At 43.7% G+C, this 19,453-nt stretch overlaps 2 protein-coding genes across 3 annotated transcripts; both read right to left on the minus strand.

Annotated features, from left to right (window-relative positions):
• Positions 1-100: 100 nt before the first annotated feature.
• serpine2 (serpin peptidase inhibitor, clade E (nexin, plasminogen activator inhibitor type 1), member 2) lies at positions 101-10,154 on the minus strand. Of its 2 annotated transcripts, none has more exons than XM_086126095.1 (9): positions 9,955-10,154; positions 8,585-8,860; positions 8,265-8,492; positions 7,148-7,345; positions 5,527-5,725; positions 5,340-5,437; positions 861-947; positions 685-768; positions 101-569 (listed from the first exon to the last, which is right to left on the minus strand). In XM_086126095.1, the coding sequence occupies exons 2-9, from the start codon at positions 8,844-8,846 to the stop codon at positions 532-534; spliced, it is 1,194 nt and encodes a 397-aa protein (XP_085982221.1). In that variant the 5' UTR covers positions 8,847-8,860; positions 9,955-10,154; the 3' UTR covers positions 101-531. The 2 variants fall into 2 exon arrangements, with proteins under 2 accessions (XP_085982221.1, XP_085982220.1); XM_086126094.1 differs by having other exon boundaries at positions 8,579-8,860.
• A 1,477-nt stretch (positions 10,155-11,631) lies between these two features.
• Positions 11,632-19,289, minus strand: prss59 (serine protease 59, putative). Its single transcript, XM_086126252.1, has 9 exons — positions 19,053-19,289; positions 18,679-18,860; positions 17,612-17,844; positions 16,713-16,848; positions 15,736-15,850; positions 14,226-14,427; positions 13,320-13,410; positions 12,996-13,198; positions 11,632-11,891 (listed from the first exon to the last, which is right to left on the minus strand). The coding sequence occupies exons 1-9, from the start codon at positions 19,287-19,289 to the stop codon at positions 11,782-11,784; spliced, it is 1,509 nt and encodes a 502-aa protein (XP_085982378.1). The 3' UTR covers positions 11,632-11,781.
• Between the last annotated feature and the right edge of the window lie 164 nt (positions 19,290-19,453).

Here is a 19,453-nt window from a genome sequence, read left to right on the forward strand (position 1 = left end):
TAAAAGTATGTATTACACTTTGTCAAAAGGGTAAAGTGTCAAACACAAGTCATTATTTAAGAACCTTGTCAGATTCCCCAAGTTATTACAAGCCAATCCGTTTCAGCAGTTCATGAATGAGTATTTATTGCTCCAAAATGAAGTCAGAATTACAACAGAAACCTTTCTTCGTGGAGGAAAATCTTGAAACACTGCAGGCAACACCTCAAGATTGGACACTCATCGCCATAACTTGACTGGAGTGATATTTATTGAAATGGACAAAATAAAACAAATTATAGTCAACATTTTATGCTACTCCAGAGTTAATAAAATACACAAAACAAATTCAGTATGTTAAAAAATACATAAAGCTGAGGGAATTTAAAAAAAAGCAACTTAAGGCATGTCATGCATTTCTGCTAATGACTAACAAAAGGCAAGATGACACATATCTACAGCTGAAGTGTGTTCATCTGTGGGCAGGCAAGCAAATTCTCGTCATTCTACAACACCACAAGGGGAGAGGGGAGTGCACAGCGGACACTGGCTTCAGGGCTGGTTGATTTGACCCATAAAGAGGAGTGTACCTGGGGGGCAATAAACATAAGATGCAAGGCTTTCTTGTGGAAAAGTGAAAACGCAGGAATCTGCATGATTTTAATGCAATGTAACCAGATATGAAGGAGAAAAAAAAATCTGTACCAGTTGGGTTATGGCGAATGAGGAAGAGGAAAGGTCTGTCCACTGAAACCCAAGGAGGAGAGGACCGAGCCATCAAAATTGCAGCTGAACACGAGGGGGAAAAAAAGCATTAAAAATTCATATTTAATCGAGAATATCAATCAAAAGATGCACAGCAGTTTCACCAAAACACCGACCAGTGGCAGCTGATGCTTTTGTTCCATCTTCATTCACCACAATTTTGGTTTTCTGGAGGGCTTTGGAGATGTATACAGGCTCTGAACCTATGGCAGCACACACAATTCCAGATGAAAGCAAATACAGTGCTGTTCAAAATAATAGCAGTGCAATGTGACTAACCAGTATATCCCCGGTTTTTAGTATATTTTTTATTGTTACATGCCAGACAAGTTACCAGTAGATTCTCAGAAAACAAACAAGACCCAGCATTCATAATAGGCACGCTCCGAAGGCTGTGCAATTGGGCAAATAGTTCAAAGGGGTGTGTTCAAAAAAATAACAGTGTCTGTTGTTGACTGTACAAAACTATTTTGTATTTCCAAAAAAAAAGGTAGGATTTAACAATCCTAATGTGTTCAAAAAAAAAATAGCAGTGGGGCAACCAATCCGAGTTCAATTTTGGGGTAGAACCCCCCCCCCCCCCCCCCCCAAAACAGGTGTGAATCAGGTGGTGCCTATTGAAGGATGATGAAGCCAGCACAGGTTGAACATGTATTTGCGGAAAATGGGTCGTTCAAGACCCCTCTCCGTGAGCCGTCACCTTACCGTGGTGGAGGGGTTTGTGTGTCCCAATGATCCTAGGAGCTAAGTTGTCTGGGGCTTTATGCCCCTGGCAGGGTCACCCATGGCAAACAGGTTCTAGGTGAGGGACCAGACAAAGCACGGCTCCAAGACCCCTTATGATAAAAAAAAAAAATTAAAGGATCTCAGTTTCCCTTGCCCGGACGCGGGTCACCGGGGCCCCCCTCTGGAGCCAGGCCTGGAGGTGGGGCTCGTTGGCGAGCGCCTGGTGGCCGGGCCTACACCCATGGGGCCCGGCCGGGCTCAGCCCGAAGAGGCAACGTGGGTCCCCCTTCTCATGGTCTCACCACCCGTGGGAGGGGTCAAAGGGGTCGGGTGCAATGCGAGCTGGGCGGCAGCCAAAGGCGGGGACCCTGGCGGTCCGATCCTCGGCTGCAGAAGCTAGCTCTTGGGACATGGAATGTCACCTCTCTGGCAGGGAAGGAGCCCGAGCTGGTGTGTGAGGTAGAGAAGCTCCGACTGGATATAGTCGGACTTGCCTCCACACACAGCCTGGGTTCTGGTACTAGTTCTCTCAAGAGGGGTTGGACTCTCTTCCACTCTGGAGTTGCTCATGGTGAGAGGCGCAGAGCAGGTGTGGGCATACTCATTGCCCCCCGGCTCAGTGCCTGTACATTGGGGTTCACACCGGTAGACGAGAGGGTTGCTTCCCTCCGCCTTCGGGTGGGGGGACGGGTCCTGACTGTTGTTTGTGCATATGCACCAAACGGCAGCTCAGCATACCCACCCTTTTTGGAGTCCTTGGAGGGTGTGCTGGAGAGTACTCCTGCTGGGGACTCCCTTGTTCTGCTGGGGGACTTCAATGCTCACGTGGGCAATGACAGTGAGACCTGGAGGGGCGTGATTGGGAGGAACGGCCCCCCCGATCAGAACTCGAGTGGTGTTTTGTTATTGGACTTCTGTGCTCGCCACGGATTGTCCATAACGAACACCTTGTTCAAACATAAGGGTGTCCATATGTGCACTTGGCACCAGGACACCCTAGGCCGTAGTTCGATGATCGACCTTGTGGTTGTATCATCGGATTTGCGGCCGCATGTTTTGGACACTCGGCTGAAGAGAGGGGCGGAGCTGTCAACTGATCACCACCTGGTGGTGAGTAGGCTCCGATGGTGGGGGAAGATGCCGGTCCGTCCTGGCAGACCCAAACGTATTGTGAGGGTTTGTTGGGAGCGTCTGGCAGAATCCCCTGTCAGAAGGAGTTTCAACTCCCACCTCCGACAGAGCTTTTCCCATGTTCCGGGGGAGACGGGGGACATTGAGTCCGAGTGGACCATGTTCCGTGCCTCTATTGTTGAGGCGGCCAATCTGAGTTGTGGCCGTAAGGTGGTTGGTGCCTGTCGTGGCGGCAACCCTCGTACTCGCTGGTGGACACCAGCAGTAAGGGATGCCGTCAAGATGAAGAAGGAGTCCTATCGAGCCTTTATGGCCTGTGGGACCCCAGAGGCAGCTGACGGGTATCGACTGGCCAAGCGGAACGCAGCTTCGGTGGTCGCCGAGGCAAAAACCCGAGCGTGGGAAGAGTTCGGTGAGGCCATGGAAGCCGACTTCCGGACGGCTTCGAGGAAATTCTGGTCCACCATCCGACGTCTCAGGAGGGGGAAGCAGTGCACCACTAACACTGTGTACAGTGGGGATGGGGCACTGCTGACTTCGACTCGGGACGTTGTGAACCGGTGGGCAGAGTACTTCGAAGACCTCCTCAACTCCACCAACACGTCTTCCTTGGAGGAAGCAGAGTCTGAGGACCCTGAGGTGGGCTCTCCTATCTCTGTGGTTGAAGTCACCGATGTGGTTAAAAAGCTCCTCGGTGGCAGGGCCCCAGGGGTGGATGAGATCCGCCCGGAGTTCCTCAAGGCTCTGGATGTTGTGGGGCTGTCCTGGTTGACACGCCTCTGCAACATCGCGTGGTCAACGGGGAGAGTGCCTCTGGATTGGCAGACCGGGGTGGTAGTCCCTCTTTTTAAAAAGGGGGACCGGAGGGTGTGTTCCAACTACAGAGGGATCACACTCCTCAGCCTCCCTGGTAAGGTCTATTCAGGGGTGCTGGAGAGGAGGGTCCGTCAGGAAGTCGAGCCTCAGATTGAGGAGGAGCAGTGTGGTTTTCGTCCCGGCCGTGGAACAGTGGACCAGCTCTACACCCTTAGCAGGGTCCTCGAGGGTATGTGGGAATTCGCCCAACCAGTCTACATGTGTTTTGTGGACTTGGAGAAGGCGTTTGACCGTGTCCCTCGGGGAGTTCTGTGGGGGGTGCTTCGTGGGTATGGGGTACCGAACCCCCTGATACGGGCTATTCGGTCACTATACCACCGATGTCAGAGTTTGGTTCGCATTGCCGGCAGTAAGTCGGAATCGTTTCCAGTGAGGGTAGGACTCCGCCAAGGCTGCCCTTTGTCGCCGATTCTGTTCATAATCTTTATGGACAGAATTTCTAGGCGCAGCCGAAGCGTTGAGGGCGTCCGTTTTGGTGGCCTCAGTATTGCATCCCTGCTTTTTGCAGATGATGTGGTGCTGTTGGCTCCTTCAAACGGGGCTCTCCAACTCTCACTGGAGCGTTTCGCAGCTGAGTGTGAAGCGGTTGGGATGAAAATCAGCACCTCCAAATCTGAAACCATGGTCCTCAGTCGGAAAAGGGTGGAGTGCCCCCTCCGGGTCGGGGGAGAGATCTTGCCCCAAGTGGAGGAGTTTAAGTATCTTGGGGTCTTGTTCACGAGTGAGGGCAGGAGGGAGCGAGAGATCGACAGGCGGATCGGTGCAGCGTCTGCTGTGATGCGGACGTTGTATCGGTCTGTCGTGGTGAAGAAGGAGCTGAGCCAAAGGGCGAAGCTCTCAATTTACCGGTCGATCTACGTTCCAACCCTCATCTATGGTCACGAGCTATGGGTCGTGACCGAAAGAACGAGATCCCGGATACAAGCGGCCGAAATGAGTTTTCTCCGCAGGGTGTCCGGGCTCTCCCTTAGAGATAAGGTGAGAAGCTCGGTCATCCGGGAGGGGCTCAGAGTCGAGCCGCTTCTCCTCCACATCGAGAGGAGCCAGATGAGGTGGCTTGGGCATCTGATTCGGATGCCTCCTGAACGCCTCCCTGGTGAGGTGTTCCGGGCATGTCCCACCGGGAGGAGACCCCGAGGAAGACCCAGGACACGCTGGAGTGACTATGTCACCCAGCTGGCCTGGGAACGCCTCGGGATCCCCCGGGGAGAGCTGGAAGAAGTAGCTAGAGAGAGGGAAGTCTGGGCTTCCCTGCTAAAGCTGTTGCCCCCGCGACCCGGCCCCGGATAAGCGGTAGAAGATGGATGGATGGATGGATGGGTCGTTCAAGACCCTGCTCTGAAGAATGGCCTTCTTTGATTAAAAAGTTGATCGAGAGGGAAGAACCTATAAAGAGGTGCAAAGAATTGTTGGCTGTTCAGCTAAAATGATCTCGATGCCTTATAATGGGTCGAAAAACCAGACACATGGAAAAAAACGGAAGACAACTATTAAAATGGACGGGGAATAACCAGAATGGCAAAATGTACTGCATTTTGAGTGAAGAGGACCACGAACGGACTGATTTATTGTGCAGGTTTAAAATGTAAAGAAAATGGAGCAGGAATCATGTCTTAATATTTTACACCACTGGGTGGCAACAGTGTGCGGAAGCGTCATCCATAAATGGAGAGGGGACGTTTGTTTTTTTTTTACTTTCACACCGAATATCGAAACCTATTACATTGGTCTGACAAGCTCTCGGCAGTAAACAGCCAACATTCCCTTCGTATTTTCAGGCTTTGCTCATGTCTAACTAAATCCCCTGTACATAAAATTCATCGTGTAATATTTGGAATGGGATTGACTGTACTTTCACTCACTCAGGTGCCTGAAGTCTGCTTTGTCCAGATGGAACATGTCCGTCATACCCAGCACAGACAAGGGGGCCTTTAAATCCACCTCCAAATCCGCAGTAAATCTAGAGACATAAACAAACACCAGCACATTAGTTGCCATATTCAATTGAGCAAGCTGGAACTGTGGCTTGAGTGTAATCATGCGTTTTACCTGGGAAGGAGAAGGTGCACTTTCCGCATGTGCATCAGTTTTCCCCAACTCTGCACAGTGGCTGTGTTGATGTGTGGGATTATGTGGGATAGAGGCACATCCTCCTCAGTGGGTAGAACAATCAGCATGCTGGTCTTGTTGCCATGATAGGGCAGCTCGATCACCTTATACGCCACCTGCTGGGGAGTGGTGGCTAGGCCTGGTGAAGAATATTTAAGAATTGCGTACACATTAATGCATGAGGCACCAAAGGGGTGTGGGGGGAGCGTGATAGACACATGCTGTATATAATGTTCATTATGCAGTGCGTGAGACAAAATATCCACTGCAGTATTTCAATAATGTACAATAGTATACTCATTTAATGTACCCATGTTATGAAAAGACAATGTTGCCTCTGATACATTTAATAGACATGTTGAATGCCCATTAAATTATTTTTCCAGGGTCTTTTTACATTTATAATAACTGTACTTCATGGTTGCGCCTTCTCGGCAGCACACGCATACCAGCACCGATTTACATTGGGATGAAGGCCGGCGCCATTTGACTGTCGTTGCTGGACAGCAATTGTGTGTCATCTATAACTGTATGCACGAAAAGTGGTTAAGATTGCACAACTGTGTTGTATTATTTTGTCATTTTATGTTAACTGTCCTTTTGATGGTGGCGCGGGCACTTGCAGCAGCTCCTCTTGTTGAGAGGGAAGAAATTTCATCTGGGCTGTATGTTGCACATACAGCGCATTTGACAATAAAGTTGTACTTGACTTGATAACAGGGATGTTGGGGGCGGGGGATTAGTGCCTTGGCACATGCCCCTTGTCCCCCCTTTAGAAAACAAGATGCCTGTACTTGTGGGTGAATGCCCATCTGACTTTTGAAGGGTAAAATGTGTTCAGATAAAATTAATTTGGGAATCAAAGTTCTAAACGCAGGGCGGGCGACTGGTCAGCACATGCGCCTCACAGTGCAGGGTTCGATCCCAGCTCTGGCCTTCCTGTGTGGAGTTTGCATGGCAGGTTAATGGAACACGAAACTGTCCTTCGGTGAGATTGCGAGCACGGATGGTTGTTCGTCTATGTGCGCTCTGCGATTGGCTATCAACCGGTTCACGGTGTACCCCGCCTATTGCCTGAAGATAGGCTCCAGCACACCTGTGACCTTGTGATGATAAGCAGATTAAAAGATGAATGGATAAAGTTATAAGCTTTCAATTTAGCGAGTGTGTAAATGAGGGTAGGACAGCATGAGCGGTGCAATGGATCTCAAGCACTGTAATAGGGCAAGCAAATCAGGCAGTTGCAACTCTGAATATATCCCTCTGTGGTGAGGTGGTAAATGATAAGAACTAAACCAAGTGACGATTAAAATTGATACAACAGAGCATTCACACATGACATGGGCACTTTGTCACAAGTAATGTGGCACCTTATATGATCAGCAATTGTGGAAAAGTAATTACTGTACTCCATTAGTGAATGGCTGAGTCAGTAATACCATTATTCCAAACTTTTTGTTCACATCTGCACTAAATTCAATACGTCTTATGACCACAATCCTTGCAGTACCAGAAATGTGATTTAGTAACCAAAAAAATAGCACAGATCACCATGACTTACCAATGTTGAAGACTGATAGCTGGGACATCATAGGAACTTTAAATACTTTGCCATCGCCCCCAGTGAAGGGCCTCATCTTGGTGTTTTCAGGCTGGAAGCGATACTTCCACAAGCCTTTGAAGTAGATGGCATTAATAACGACCAAGCGAGACAGGGCAGAATCCAGCATAGTTGCTTTGATCAGGCTTGTGATGTGACCTGGATGAAGATTCAACAGGAGCATTATTAGAAATGACTGCGTGAAAATTGTGTTTGAAACAAAATCTACTCATTTTAAAAAGGCACATTTTATTTTAGGTGTTCCAGTCAGTTTTATGCTGCCAATCCTCCAAGAGCGGAAACGACTGATCCCGACTCATATACCAATCACATGGACCCCTTTTATACTGGATGAAGTGCTGCCTCCAAAAGTCAATGGGCTCATTCTTTCACCTTCATGGGCTCTTGCTTTTTTTTGCCCCCCCCCGATAATCTGGCCCCTGCTGCAAGTAGAAGCCACTCGAGTCCAACTCTCAGGTGTTACCCTTGGTCGCCAGGCAAAGAAAAGCCAAATTTGCACAGTATTATATGGGGAAGGATATAGAGTGGGCCCCTGCTATTCACGTGGAAGGGAGACCCGGACAGCGCGCGAAGAGCATAAATCCAGGTATTGGTGGCCATTGAAATAAATGCAATTGAGGGTGAATTTTATTTTAACCAAGAACACTAAAAGAATGCCGATAAACATTCAATGGATCCTACGCACATAATGGTGTGATGCATTTTCCATAAAATGTCATCACCCTTTTCAATAACGGCAGGCGCAGGCAGGGTTCGAAGAGTTTTCCTTCAGATAATTTCTATCGTTGTTTTTGGGCATGTTTTCATGATGGCATGTGTGTATTTGTCAAGAGAGAGGACATCTTTGCCTCACAGCGTAGGCAGTTGGTTGTTAAGATTCAGTGATACATTTGTGGAAACAGATAAAGGCTGTTCTCTGTATTTTCTTCCGGCTGATGTAAGAATGCTGCATTCAACTCCAAAAAGGTGCAGTTTGTTAGAAGACATAACACAGAAGGCCTCGTTAAAGAAAAAACAAAAAATAGAGAGATCTGCTGCAGTTCATAACAAGACTTGCCTCGAGTCTTGTTGCTGATCCAGGCATTGATCTTATCTGCTGCCTTTTGGGTGTCACTAAAATCGACGCTCCTGCTCTCAGCCTGGAAGTTAGCTTTATTGATGTCAACAAAGCTCTTTTGCATGGGGAAGCCCTTTGGGCAGAACATGCCATTGGCAATGAGAACGGCATCCTGGTTGGACTTAGCGGTCAAGGTTTTGTGCAGTTTCTTCAACATTCTGTTAGGTCCTGTGCAAATCAAAAAAATGGCCCTCATCATCATTTACAAGTTTTTCTCACAGCTTCACTCAGAAAATCTTGCAGACTTGAATTACCCCAACCGTTTTTCTTGTATCGGAGAGCACTTAGGATTTGCCTGCGGGTTTCCCCGTGACCTCCTGGTAGCAGCATGCCAAGGACGGAGGCCACTCCATGAGGTGAAAGGACCACATTATCCAGAGGCTTGGAGCGGATGACTTGTTGAAACACTCTTATACCAAGATCGGATCCCCGTTCGCCATAAACAGCAACTTGGGACAGTGCTCTTGTATGGCAGAACAGGGTGACCAGTGCGTACAGAAGCAGCCAAGCCAGGTTCTTCATTTTGACTTTAACACCTTGACAGAAACACATACAGTAAGTCATATTGAGCGTCATAGAAACTTTCAAAATACATTTGGGAGATAAAGTGGGCTCATGCTTTTTATATTTGAGGCAGCATGTCAATGGCCATCCTGCATTAAGAGCAAAGTACCTCATCCGGAGAATTGGAAGAGATCCTTGCATCTCCACGAACACTATTTTTTATGAAAAATAAATAAATAAAAATTTGAGTTACCAAAGCCAGTTATCCCTCAATGTTCGAAATTGAGTAGCCCAGGCTGGGCAAAGTTTTTTAAAAAAGTGTATTTCACGGGATCACTTCTGGAAAGTGTTAGTTAAAAGTGGTGAAAAGGACACTTTGATTCACTCCTCTTTCATCTATAACGGCTTCAGACAACAAAGTGTATGCAGGAAAGTCGTTAAGATTGCACGATTGTGTCTCATGTGTTGTATGATTTTGTCATTTTTTGTTAACGTTTCTTTTGATGGCGGCGCAGACACCCGCAGCGGCTCCTCTTGTTTTCTGGTTGACAGGGAAGAAATTTCATCTGTGCTGTATGTTACACATACGTACAGCACATTTGACAATAAAGTTGTATTCAATTAAATTAAATTAATAGGGTTAATTAAACAATGTAAAACACGTGTAATGTTCAGTGAACATTTATGAACATGTAAAAAAAAGTTGTTTTTAATACAATGTGGGATTTTGTTTTACATCCATCAGTTTAATGGGATTACAGGGAAAAAGACAACTCCAGACACTCTAGATTTACAGAAAACGTAGTCTCCTGTCACTTGAAGTTATGTTTTTTGTTTGTTGGTTTTGGCATACTTAATATTATAATTAATGTTGTCAAGTGTAGGTGCCACCAATTCAAACCACGTCATGTACTTTTACACTGAAAGTCGAACCAAATATGCAACGAATCTAATCGCATCGATTAGACAGCTCTGCATAGCAGTTTTGAGTGTTATTTACGGTGACAACTTTACCTAACATCGCTGTAGCGTAATAAAAGTGAATGCTTCATAATGACTACGATTAACGGAGTTTCGTGAAGTAACGTTGGACAAAAAAACAGTCTTTGAAAGTGAAGTTACTTACTGTGACAAACAGACGCGTCCTCCTCTTGCACCACAGGTGAAACTTTCTTCGCCAAAATCTCCAAGTCTCACGGTCGCCTAAACAATATATCACACACAGCTGACGAGTGCATCTATAATGATCATCACTCCACGAAGCAACGCCGTTTAAATACTACTTTGACGGACTCAACTCCACCTCCTGACTAACATACGAACGTTTAGGGTGGTACCTATACTCCACGTTACAGCAGCAATTTCCGTTAATCTTTCAAAATAAATCCCTGCTATCAAAGAAAAAATTCTTCTGCATTACCCCCCAAAATCATTGTTTTTAGGTGGAGTATAAGAAGTGAGAAACTAGATTTAACTTTTAACTTGCCCAACACATTTAAAATTAACATTTACAAAAATAAATTCTTTTGCTGGTGTCTACTCAACAAAATACTCAAGGGGATTGACGGGCATCAATTTGGCCGCCCTGGATTAAAAAAAAATTATAATAATAACAACTATGCCAACAACGCAAATGATTATTAAATGTACGTTTTTCTACGACGAATGTTACGTGGGGGAGGGAGGGTATACTGCAAAAAACTGTCTGTCTCTCTCTATATATACACACACACACACACACACACACCGGTATATAAACGCCTTTTTGTGGTGACTAAATTGTTTGAATGGATTACATTTGGGATCCCAGCTACACTATCTCATGTCACCGCACTGTGGTTAAATTCTCTTAATTATTTTTTTTTTACGTAACATTAGTCATCACTGCCATGCAATTACGGTTACATTTGAATGTTTTTATAAATCACTGGCAACAGGCTTCACTCAGCCATTACGGTACAGTACTATTTTTTGTTATTGTAAAGTGTCCTTGGGTGTCTTGAAAGGCGCTTATAAATAAAATCTATTATTATTATTATTATTATACTACAATTTACTTACTTAGTGAAGTGGTATTGGGTGGTCTTTGAGGGTTTATGGTTATGCAATAAATAGGGTTGCAACAGCTGGGATGTTAAGATGTGACTTGTGAAAATAAACACTCATGGAGGAAGTGGTTAGGTTATTTTGTCAGTGTGTGTGTGTGTTTCAAGGGCTCATTGAGTTAACACAGCTGTGAACTGGAACGACAGACTTGCAGCATGCTGCCGACATCCCACGTTTCCGAAAAGAAGTTGTGTGACTGTGCACTTAAAAACAACCCATTGGAGATATCATCACAGCCCCCGTGTTTTCCAAAGAGAACATTTAGTTTCGTGAGCAACAAGATTGAACTTGTGCAACCAGATATTCACAGGTAGCAGAAAGCCAAATCTTTCAGCTTTGCCAAGAAATGTGGCATTTTCTTGCTAGCCCTGTGCTTTTATTTTTATTTTTTGGAGTCTTCCTGCTTTACCCAAAATCCGAAAAATGTGCCACTTAAGTTAGATAAAATGTAAATATGAGTGTACCTAGTCAACCCCAACCATTCAACTGTTGCAAATCTTCTAAACAATAATTCACTCATATTGGTAGAAATTCCTCATCGTTACCACTTACAAAGCTACTTTTCGCTGTGAGAAGCTGTTTTCTAATTAGCACTTTTAATCCCTATCCCAGACATACTTGATAAGATCTATAAATGCATGGTCAATCAGAAAAAGCAACACTAATATCAAATGCAGACATGACAATATACAATATGTACACAGCGCATAAAAATATCTTTAATCATCAGCTCAATTTTGTCATACACTTCCAATAATTAAATACGTGTAACTTTGACCGTAAATCTTGTATTTTCAAGCAGCGATTAAACAGCATGATCAGTGCACAGGCACAAGATGGAAAGCGTTCATTGCTTCAACCATTGTTGCAGATGTAAGAAGATCTGATCCCTGGCAAGTGTTAGCTGGAGGGGATCCTTGGAGTTGGCGGGGTACATGTTGGCACAGTGTGCTGTTCCTGAATTACATAAACAAAAAAAACCCCCACCCACAATAAGAAACATGACAGCAGCAGTAAACATTAGTTAAGACAAAAATATCCAACGAGGGGGAAAAAAAACTGAGGTTTTATTTTAACAATTCATGTTAAGATACTGCAAACAAATCATCAATTGCCTACTATGACTCATTGAAATAAATAATAATTTTAAAAAGACTCAACTCAACTGAATTTATAGAGCATTTTATAACAACTACCGCTGTGTATAAAGTGCTGTGCATGGAGCAAAACTAATTCAAACAACACCAAACAATAAAATGATAAATGAATAACAAAGACAGCAGAAAGTACAAAAACAGTAAAACAAAAAAATCAAGTCTCATGCTGAGTCAAAAGACAAAAGAATAAAAATTAGTTTTAAGACTAGTTTTAAAGATGGGGAGCGAGGGGGCTTGCCGAACGTTCAGTGGGAGGTCATTCCAAAGAGAGGGACCAGCAACGAAAAAGGATCGGTACCCTGTGGGCCTCCACTTAGTTCTTGGTACCTCCAATAGTGTCTGGTCCGCAGACTTTAGGCACAGGGCAGGTGCGTAGGGGCGGAGGAGCTCAGAGAGGTAAGGTGGCGCGAGGCCATTTAAAGATTTGAAAACAAATAAGAGCATCTTAAAAAGAACTCAAAAATATCTCGGGAACCAGAAGGATTGCCAGAGTTGGGAGTTATGTGCTCTCTCTTACGAGCACCAGTTAAGAGGCGAGCAGCAGTATTCTGGACCAACTGGAGACACTAGACCTAATACTCATGGAAAACATCTCTTGCCACATCCGTCCCTTTTCTATACTCCTTGTCCTCATGAGGGTCATGTGTGAGCTGGAGCCTCTCTCATTTGACTTAGGAACAAGAGGCAGACTACACTCTATATTGATCTCCATCCAATTGCAGGACACATATAGACAAGCATGCATATGATGGCAGACATACTTTGTTGAAGAGCTGCAACTAGAAATGCTTTTTGACCTACTCACTAAGTTGAGATCAGAGGTTCTTTTGGGATCAGTAAAGCACCTACCCAAACCAAACCAAAGCACATCGTTGGTTTTCCATGGCCCCATGCTCTTACTCACCTTTGATGAAAACAGCCGGAAGGTCATCCCCGATGTCTTGAGTGATGCCCAGTGCATGCCAGGGGTCAATGGACCCATTCGGGAAAACTATTCTATCTGAGCGGATATCATAGCTGCCGTAATACTCATTGGTCTCAACCACAGACGCCGCAAGCTGCTCAGCGGTGATATTGTAGAAGTCTGCACACTGTTTCACATGATACCTTGATGGGAAGATACCATTAGAATTAGAAAATGAATCATACGTTAAAATATTATGAATAATAATAATAATAACTAAAAAAACAAAAACAGAACAGGATTTTAAATTTTGTCTTTACTCACTCCAGAGGGAAGCCAGCAAACGGCTGGTTAGGGGAATCGGTGCTTTGATAAAATCCAAATTCAGTGCAGGTTTGGTAGACCCACTGTCTCCCTGGTGACACACAGTTTACTCACAGCGACTACACATTCACTTGATTGATGTGTAGTCGCTTGATTAAAGACAGAGAGTCAAAACAAATAGTTATTTCGACACAAGTAGTGACATTGAGGTTTTTAGACCTCAAGAGGAAACAAGTTGCAAGTAAATGAGGCTAGTACGAGTGCCTTATGCAGATAACACAACAGGAAGTGGTGATGATCCCAGCCCTCCCACTCATCAAAGTAGGCTTGGGAACCAGAACAACTGCCTGCTTGCAGTATTGCTGGTTCCAAAGTAGAAAGAAGAAAGGTTTTTTGATTTGCTGTGGTAAACACAAAAACGCCTCTCATTCCACTCTGTATTTGCTCATTTTCACTCTCTGTTTATGAGACAGAAAAAAATCAAGCAACTGCACCTAAACAGTAAACGATGGGCATAATATTTAGCTGAGTGGGTCAAAATAAAAGCACAGTGACAAGGTGAAAACATTTCACCATGAGGGCACACTTCATCGTTCTAAACCAGCTCTAAACTTGTACTTTCTGGTCTCCTCAGGCTGGCATTCAGTCATCCTCTCTGCTTTTGGGCTTTGGAACATTTCAGCATGACATCATTTTGTCCGCGTATTGAGTCCTCTGCTGTCGACAAAAACATGCTAACTCACCTAGTAGCCAAAGACCCAAAAATATCAAAGGTCAATAGAAATTGTTTAGGCAGCAGTAGAAAAATTACAGGTCTCATTATGATCGTACCAAACCAAAAAGGAAAACCCGTATTTACAGAGGTGAAAATACTTTTTCCCATGGGACAAACAGACTCATTCTCACCTCCGCCTGCGGCCGGCCCATCCCAGGATGTATTAGTCATGTCTCTCAGATTGTTGTTAAAGCTGACGTCCACACATTTCATTGAAAAGGTGTCCATCATGAGGCGGGTCACAGCAGCATATCGGGCATACGGGTCTCCAAGTGATGTGTCTGCCATCACCCCACAGAGCACTTTGATTGTGATGTTGGTGCCCACTACACCCTGGAGCAAACACAACAACAACAAAAAACAGTCAAAGATGAATACATCTTTTGGCAGTAAGCTTTTCTTAATTAAAATATGAATATTCATGAGTGTCCACTCTATGTTGTATACTGTATCCACATGTACTGTATATCTCCTTTCAATAAGATGGCCACGGTCATTTTCCTAAGTTCGCTATCTACGTACAGTGACTAATTAGCATTAGTAAGTATGAGTAAACACTTGACGATGGTCTCAGCTGTTTTTGCACATGACACTGAGGGTAAAATCCCCAATACGACATCCTCCTCTGCATCTCTCTTCCATTCTAGGTATATGTAGGACTTAATCCTTCAAGTCTCAAACTTGCATCACTCCATATTTTAAAAAGCACCCCACTCATTACTAGCAGTCAGGAAAGCAACTAATGTGACTCTTGTGGTTGAGTTAAATCACACTGCTGTTTGTATCTACAGTACATTCCTGTGGGTTGTCTGAAATGTGGTGGGTTGCTCGGGACCTTTTGTCACAGAGGCAGTTGCTGGCCACGTTTCTCTGCTAGTATTAAAGTCTTAGTGGCCAACTGATCCTTTCACTTCCTTGAAGGCGTCTCTTTAACTTTAAGAGACCGGAATCCAGACACTCAAGACTCTTTTTGTTACTTTTCACAGTCATTTGGACAGAAATGGGAAGGGACTGAAAAAAGGAAAGACCAGATGCGAACTGAAAAACATTATCAAGGAGAAGAAAAGGCCCCTGTTACCATGCAGGAAATTTCTGTAGCAAACATCAAAAGTCCATTTTAACACTGTGAACAATAACCATTTTAAATGATACATTAACCAGCTACTGCAGGAACATTTTTATTGTGCTGCCAATTAACCCTTTCATGCACCCTGTAACCCGATATCATGACAAGCTGTCCACTGTAGTAAACACTGTCCCTGAAAGGGTTAAATAAAAGTGAGCATTAAAAAGAATTTGATGGATTTATTGATTTCATTCATGTTTGTAATCATAAATCCTTGTCTGTTTTTTTGAACCCTTTATGACATACAATGTGTCAACTTTATGACAAACACATAATATATTTTTATGGATTCCAGGGACAAATGAGTCATATTACATTCTCTGTAAGAAAGTTGCTTGTAGAATATTTCCAGGTTTTTTCTCTCAATTCAAAAATAAAAACTTGAAAGACAAATTTTGGATACGTACTCCTTTTTTAACTGTTGCTCCCTGGAAGTTCCCCTGAGTTTACGAGAACAATATTTTTGATATAGACACTATGTTGGCCTTAAATACAATGGGTCTATGACTGCCTACCTCAAACCCCCTGTTGTCTTCGTTATACTGGACCACATCCATGAAGTTGCCAGCAAGCGTTTCCAGGAAGTAGGCAGAATCTGTCTCTGTTTGAATTTCTAGTTTGGAACACAAGCTGTGTGGGGGAAAAAAAGGAAGGGAGAGGAAGGAAAGTAAAAATCAGGACAAGGTTAGAGTAACTACAAATATTCGGAGTCTCCCACTCACTAATACAGCCAATTCGACAAAAAACACAACACTCTTCGGCATGGCAACAACAACTTCAATCATACTGAACAATAGCTGCTCTCTGAAATGCTGTCTTTTGGAAGCTGGTAAGTGTACACGTAAGAACATGTCTGCTTTGACGGGCTCCAGAATCTGCAACAAGCGAACACAACATTTACAATGCTCAATGTGGTCAAGAGAGCACCGAAACAACGACGTTTGACGTCAAATGCCATTAATGAGAACTGCCATTGCAGTCACTGCAATAAATTAACAAAATACAAATACTGCACATAAACACAACCACAGACAGAGGGCAATTCAGGCTTTTCGATTCTCACACAAAATGCATTTACCGCTAGGAAGACAGAAGACTAGATAAATTGATGGGAAGGAATTTTGTCTTTGCGTGGAACTGGTCGGTGATTAATAAGAGTATGTCTTGGAGAAATTCGGCAAAAAGTTCCACTGCAGTCTTTGATTGCAACCAGATGAGACACAATTGATTTTAATCAAAGCTATGATGAAATGGATGGTGTTATTTCAAATTGAGCAATACTGCTTTTGTAATATGGGTCTTTTATGCCATTAGATTGTATAAGTGTACCGAATATAAATCGCATGCTGCCATGCGATAAAAATGCATTCGTTGAAAAGATAAATCTACTAATGTTTTAGGTAAACAGATGCACACCATTCAAGCTGCTTCATCTTAAAAACAGTCTGAGATAACCAGAAAGAAAGTATTTCAAAGAGTGCATAAACTATACTTGAAGTCTTTGGTGATGTTGTCATAGTTTGCAGGGTCACCGAGTTGCTCTATTAGGATATCCGAAGCCTTTTTTACCAGTAGAGGACAGTCAGTGTTCTCTGAAGCCAGTGAGCGCCCCACAACCTCCAAGTACTCTGGTAAAGACATAGAGAGAAACAGAGGTGGAAAGTAAAAAAAAAAAAAACAGGACTCCTAAAAAAATGAAACAAAAATAAAAAATACATGAGAGCATACAAAAACTGCAGTGGAATGCAAAGGTTCATTTGCTCAAGTCAAACAACAAAAGCAGCAATTAATCCACAAATCCACACATGAGGTTTGACTTTGGCGCTTGAACATACTCGAAGCTAAAAAAAAAATCTGGTTGAAAATAAAATGAGGATGTTTTTTTTCACCCCACTGAGAGAAGAAAAGCTATTTTCGCATTGACAAAAACCTGCAACTCTATAAGAACCCCTCAAATGATAGAAAATTCGGTAGCTTGTCAATAATCCTGACTAGCTGCAGTGTTGTTTTTGCACCAAGAAAAAAAATGGTATTGTTGACATAGTTGGAAAAGTGATAAGACCTGTTTACAATGCAAGCTGCGTTGTGTTTTGTCTCTGACATTTTCTTGGGATCCCTGAGAAAGCGTCTTAAATGTGAGACACTCTTCAGTATTATATTAAGTTACAAACATTTCAAAGCAGCCGGTACACACACGTCTGCAGCCTCATTGGCTGCAATTTTAGACATTTGAAAAAAGAAACACTGTTCTATGTACAACAGAAAATAAACTTTTTAATTGATGTACAATGCATTTGTCCGGGCACGGGCCAACTTCAGAAAGCATCAATTTGTTGTTTAAGATGGTCGATATTTCTATTTGTTCTAATACAGTACTATGTTGCATTCTACCTGGAAAGTTGACTGTGGCGTGAATTGGTGCACTGGTGGCCACAGAGGCATGCACCAGATGAGGATACTTCAGCCTGAACCACGCTGCTAAAGACCCAGGGTACGACCCCCCGAATGCCACCCACTTCCGGTTGACCAGTCCTTGAGTCTCAGCCATCACAGTCCGAAAGTGGGCCAGGTCAGCCAAAGCCTGGCGGCTACTGAGGAAGCGCAGGTTCTCCGTGCTCAGGTCACTAAATAGAAATAACACAATCACTTTCAACATGCATCATCATGTAAGATGTAAGTGAACAAGTAAGGCAAGGGCTGTCCTAATTTGCGTCATGGGTGACATCTCGTGGCGCGTTAATTATACTTGCATCAGTATAGTAAACCTGCTTCCATCAGGGGATCCGGGTTCACAGTCCCGATATTTTGCAGATTCTTTTTGTAGTTTCAACTCTAATTGTTCTGCTTCCTGTTTATTTTGGGTGTAATTACATTGTCAACCACTTCATGGTGACACAATATTTGTTTAACGCTGTAAATTTGAAAGAAGAAGAATGGAAACAGCAATTATTTCAGATCAGCCTGGTTTTTATTAAGACTATTTAATTTAAAAAAATAATAATTTTCAATCCAGTTTTTTTATGTCTAGGGTCACACGTGTGCTAGACCATATCACAGCTGTCTTCAGGCAGTCGGTGGGGTAAACACCCCTGAACTGGTGGCCAGCCAATTACAGGGCACACATAGACAAACAACCAATCACACCCCTCACCAATTTAGAGTGATCCATTAGGCTGCCATGCATGTTTTTGTAATGTGGGAGGAAACTGGAGTACAGTACCCGGGGAGAACATACAAACTTCACACAGGAGGGCCAGAATTAAAATCTGTACCTCTGCACTGTGAGGCGGACATGCTAAACCCGTCACCGCATATTTGAGATATATATACTGTGTATATATAGAGAGAGAGAGAGAGAGAGAAAGAGAGAGAGAGAGGGGGGAGAGAGAGAGAGAGAGAGAGAAGGCTCCACATTTTATTTCCACTTGTTTTTTAAGACAATCGATGATAACACATACTCTGTTGGGTGACTTTTTCCATAGAAGCGATGTTCTAACATGAAGCAAATGGCTCCCAGTTTCTCTGCATATGAGAGCCAGGTACCATGTTGCATCCATGCTGGATTGGCTGGGCCTTCTCCACCGATCATAAGAAAGACCGGACCACCCATCTTGTAGAAGGCATCATTCACAAAATACCTCTGAGAGAGCAAAGCAAGATAGGACCATAAGAAAACTGTCAGTCTACTCAAATAAAACTAGACTTTCTACTTTGTATCTGAAGACTTCTTGATCAGTAATTCCCAATCATTTCCTACAACTGTACAAATCTACGGGTGAGTGTTAAATACAATAAACAGTAAGGAGTGGAACAGAATCCGAATACTGTATACCTGCTTCCACACTCTGCCGTCAGCTCCATTGAAGTGATCGAGTTTCTGTATGAACCATTGATCGTCGGACACAGGTCTCTGCCAATCATAAATTCTACCAAAACCCTTGATTCGTCCCTCTCCAACCACAAAGATAGCAAACAGAAAAGCAAATTTACCAACATTAAATTTAAAGGCCCGCGAAACCATGTTGACATACACAGGACACTGTGCACGTGACTTACAATATGTGGTCATATGACCTCTTTGACAACTTCAAGACACTCGATGAATGTGGGAGGATACGAAACCGACGACAAAAAGACCAAAATAGAAATTCGATTATTTTAAAGGTGGTGCTATTAATCATCTATATCATAAGTCTTAACATCTGAGTGACCGCGTAAAACCTGCATTTATTC

Source organism: Hippocampus guttulatus, chromosome 12 (genome assembly GCF_054856545.1).
Source record: "Hippocampus guttulatus isolate MCC_2025c chromosome 12, RoL_Hgut_1.0, whole genome shotgun sequence".
NCBI classification, from domain to species: domain Eukaryota; kingdom Metazoa; phylum Chordata; class Actinopteri; order Syngnathiformes; family Syngnathidae; genus Hippocampus; species Hippocampus guttulatus.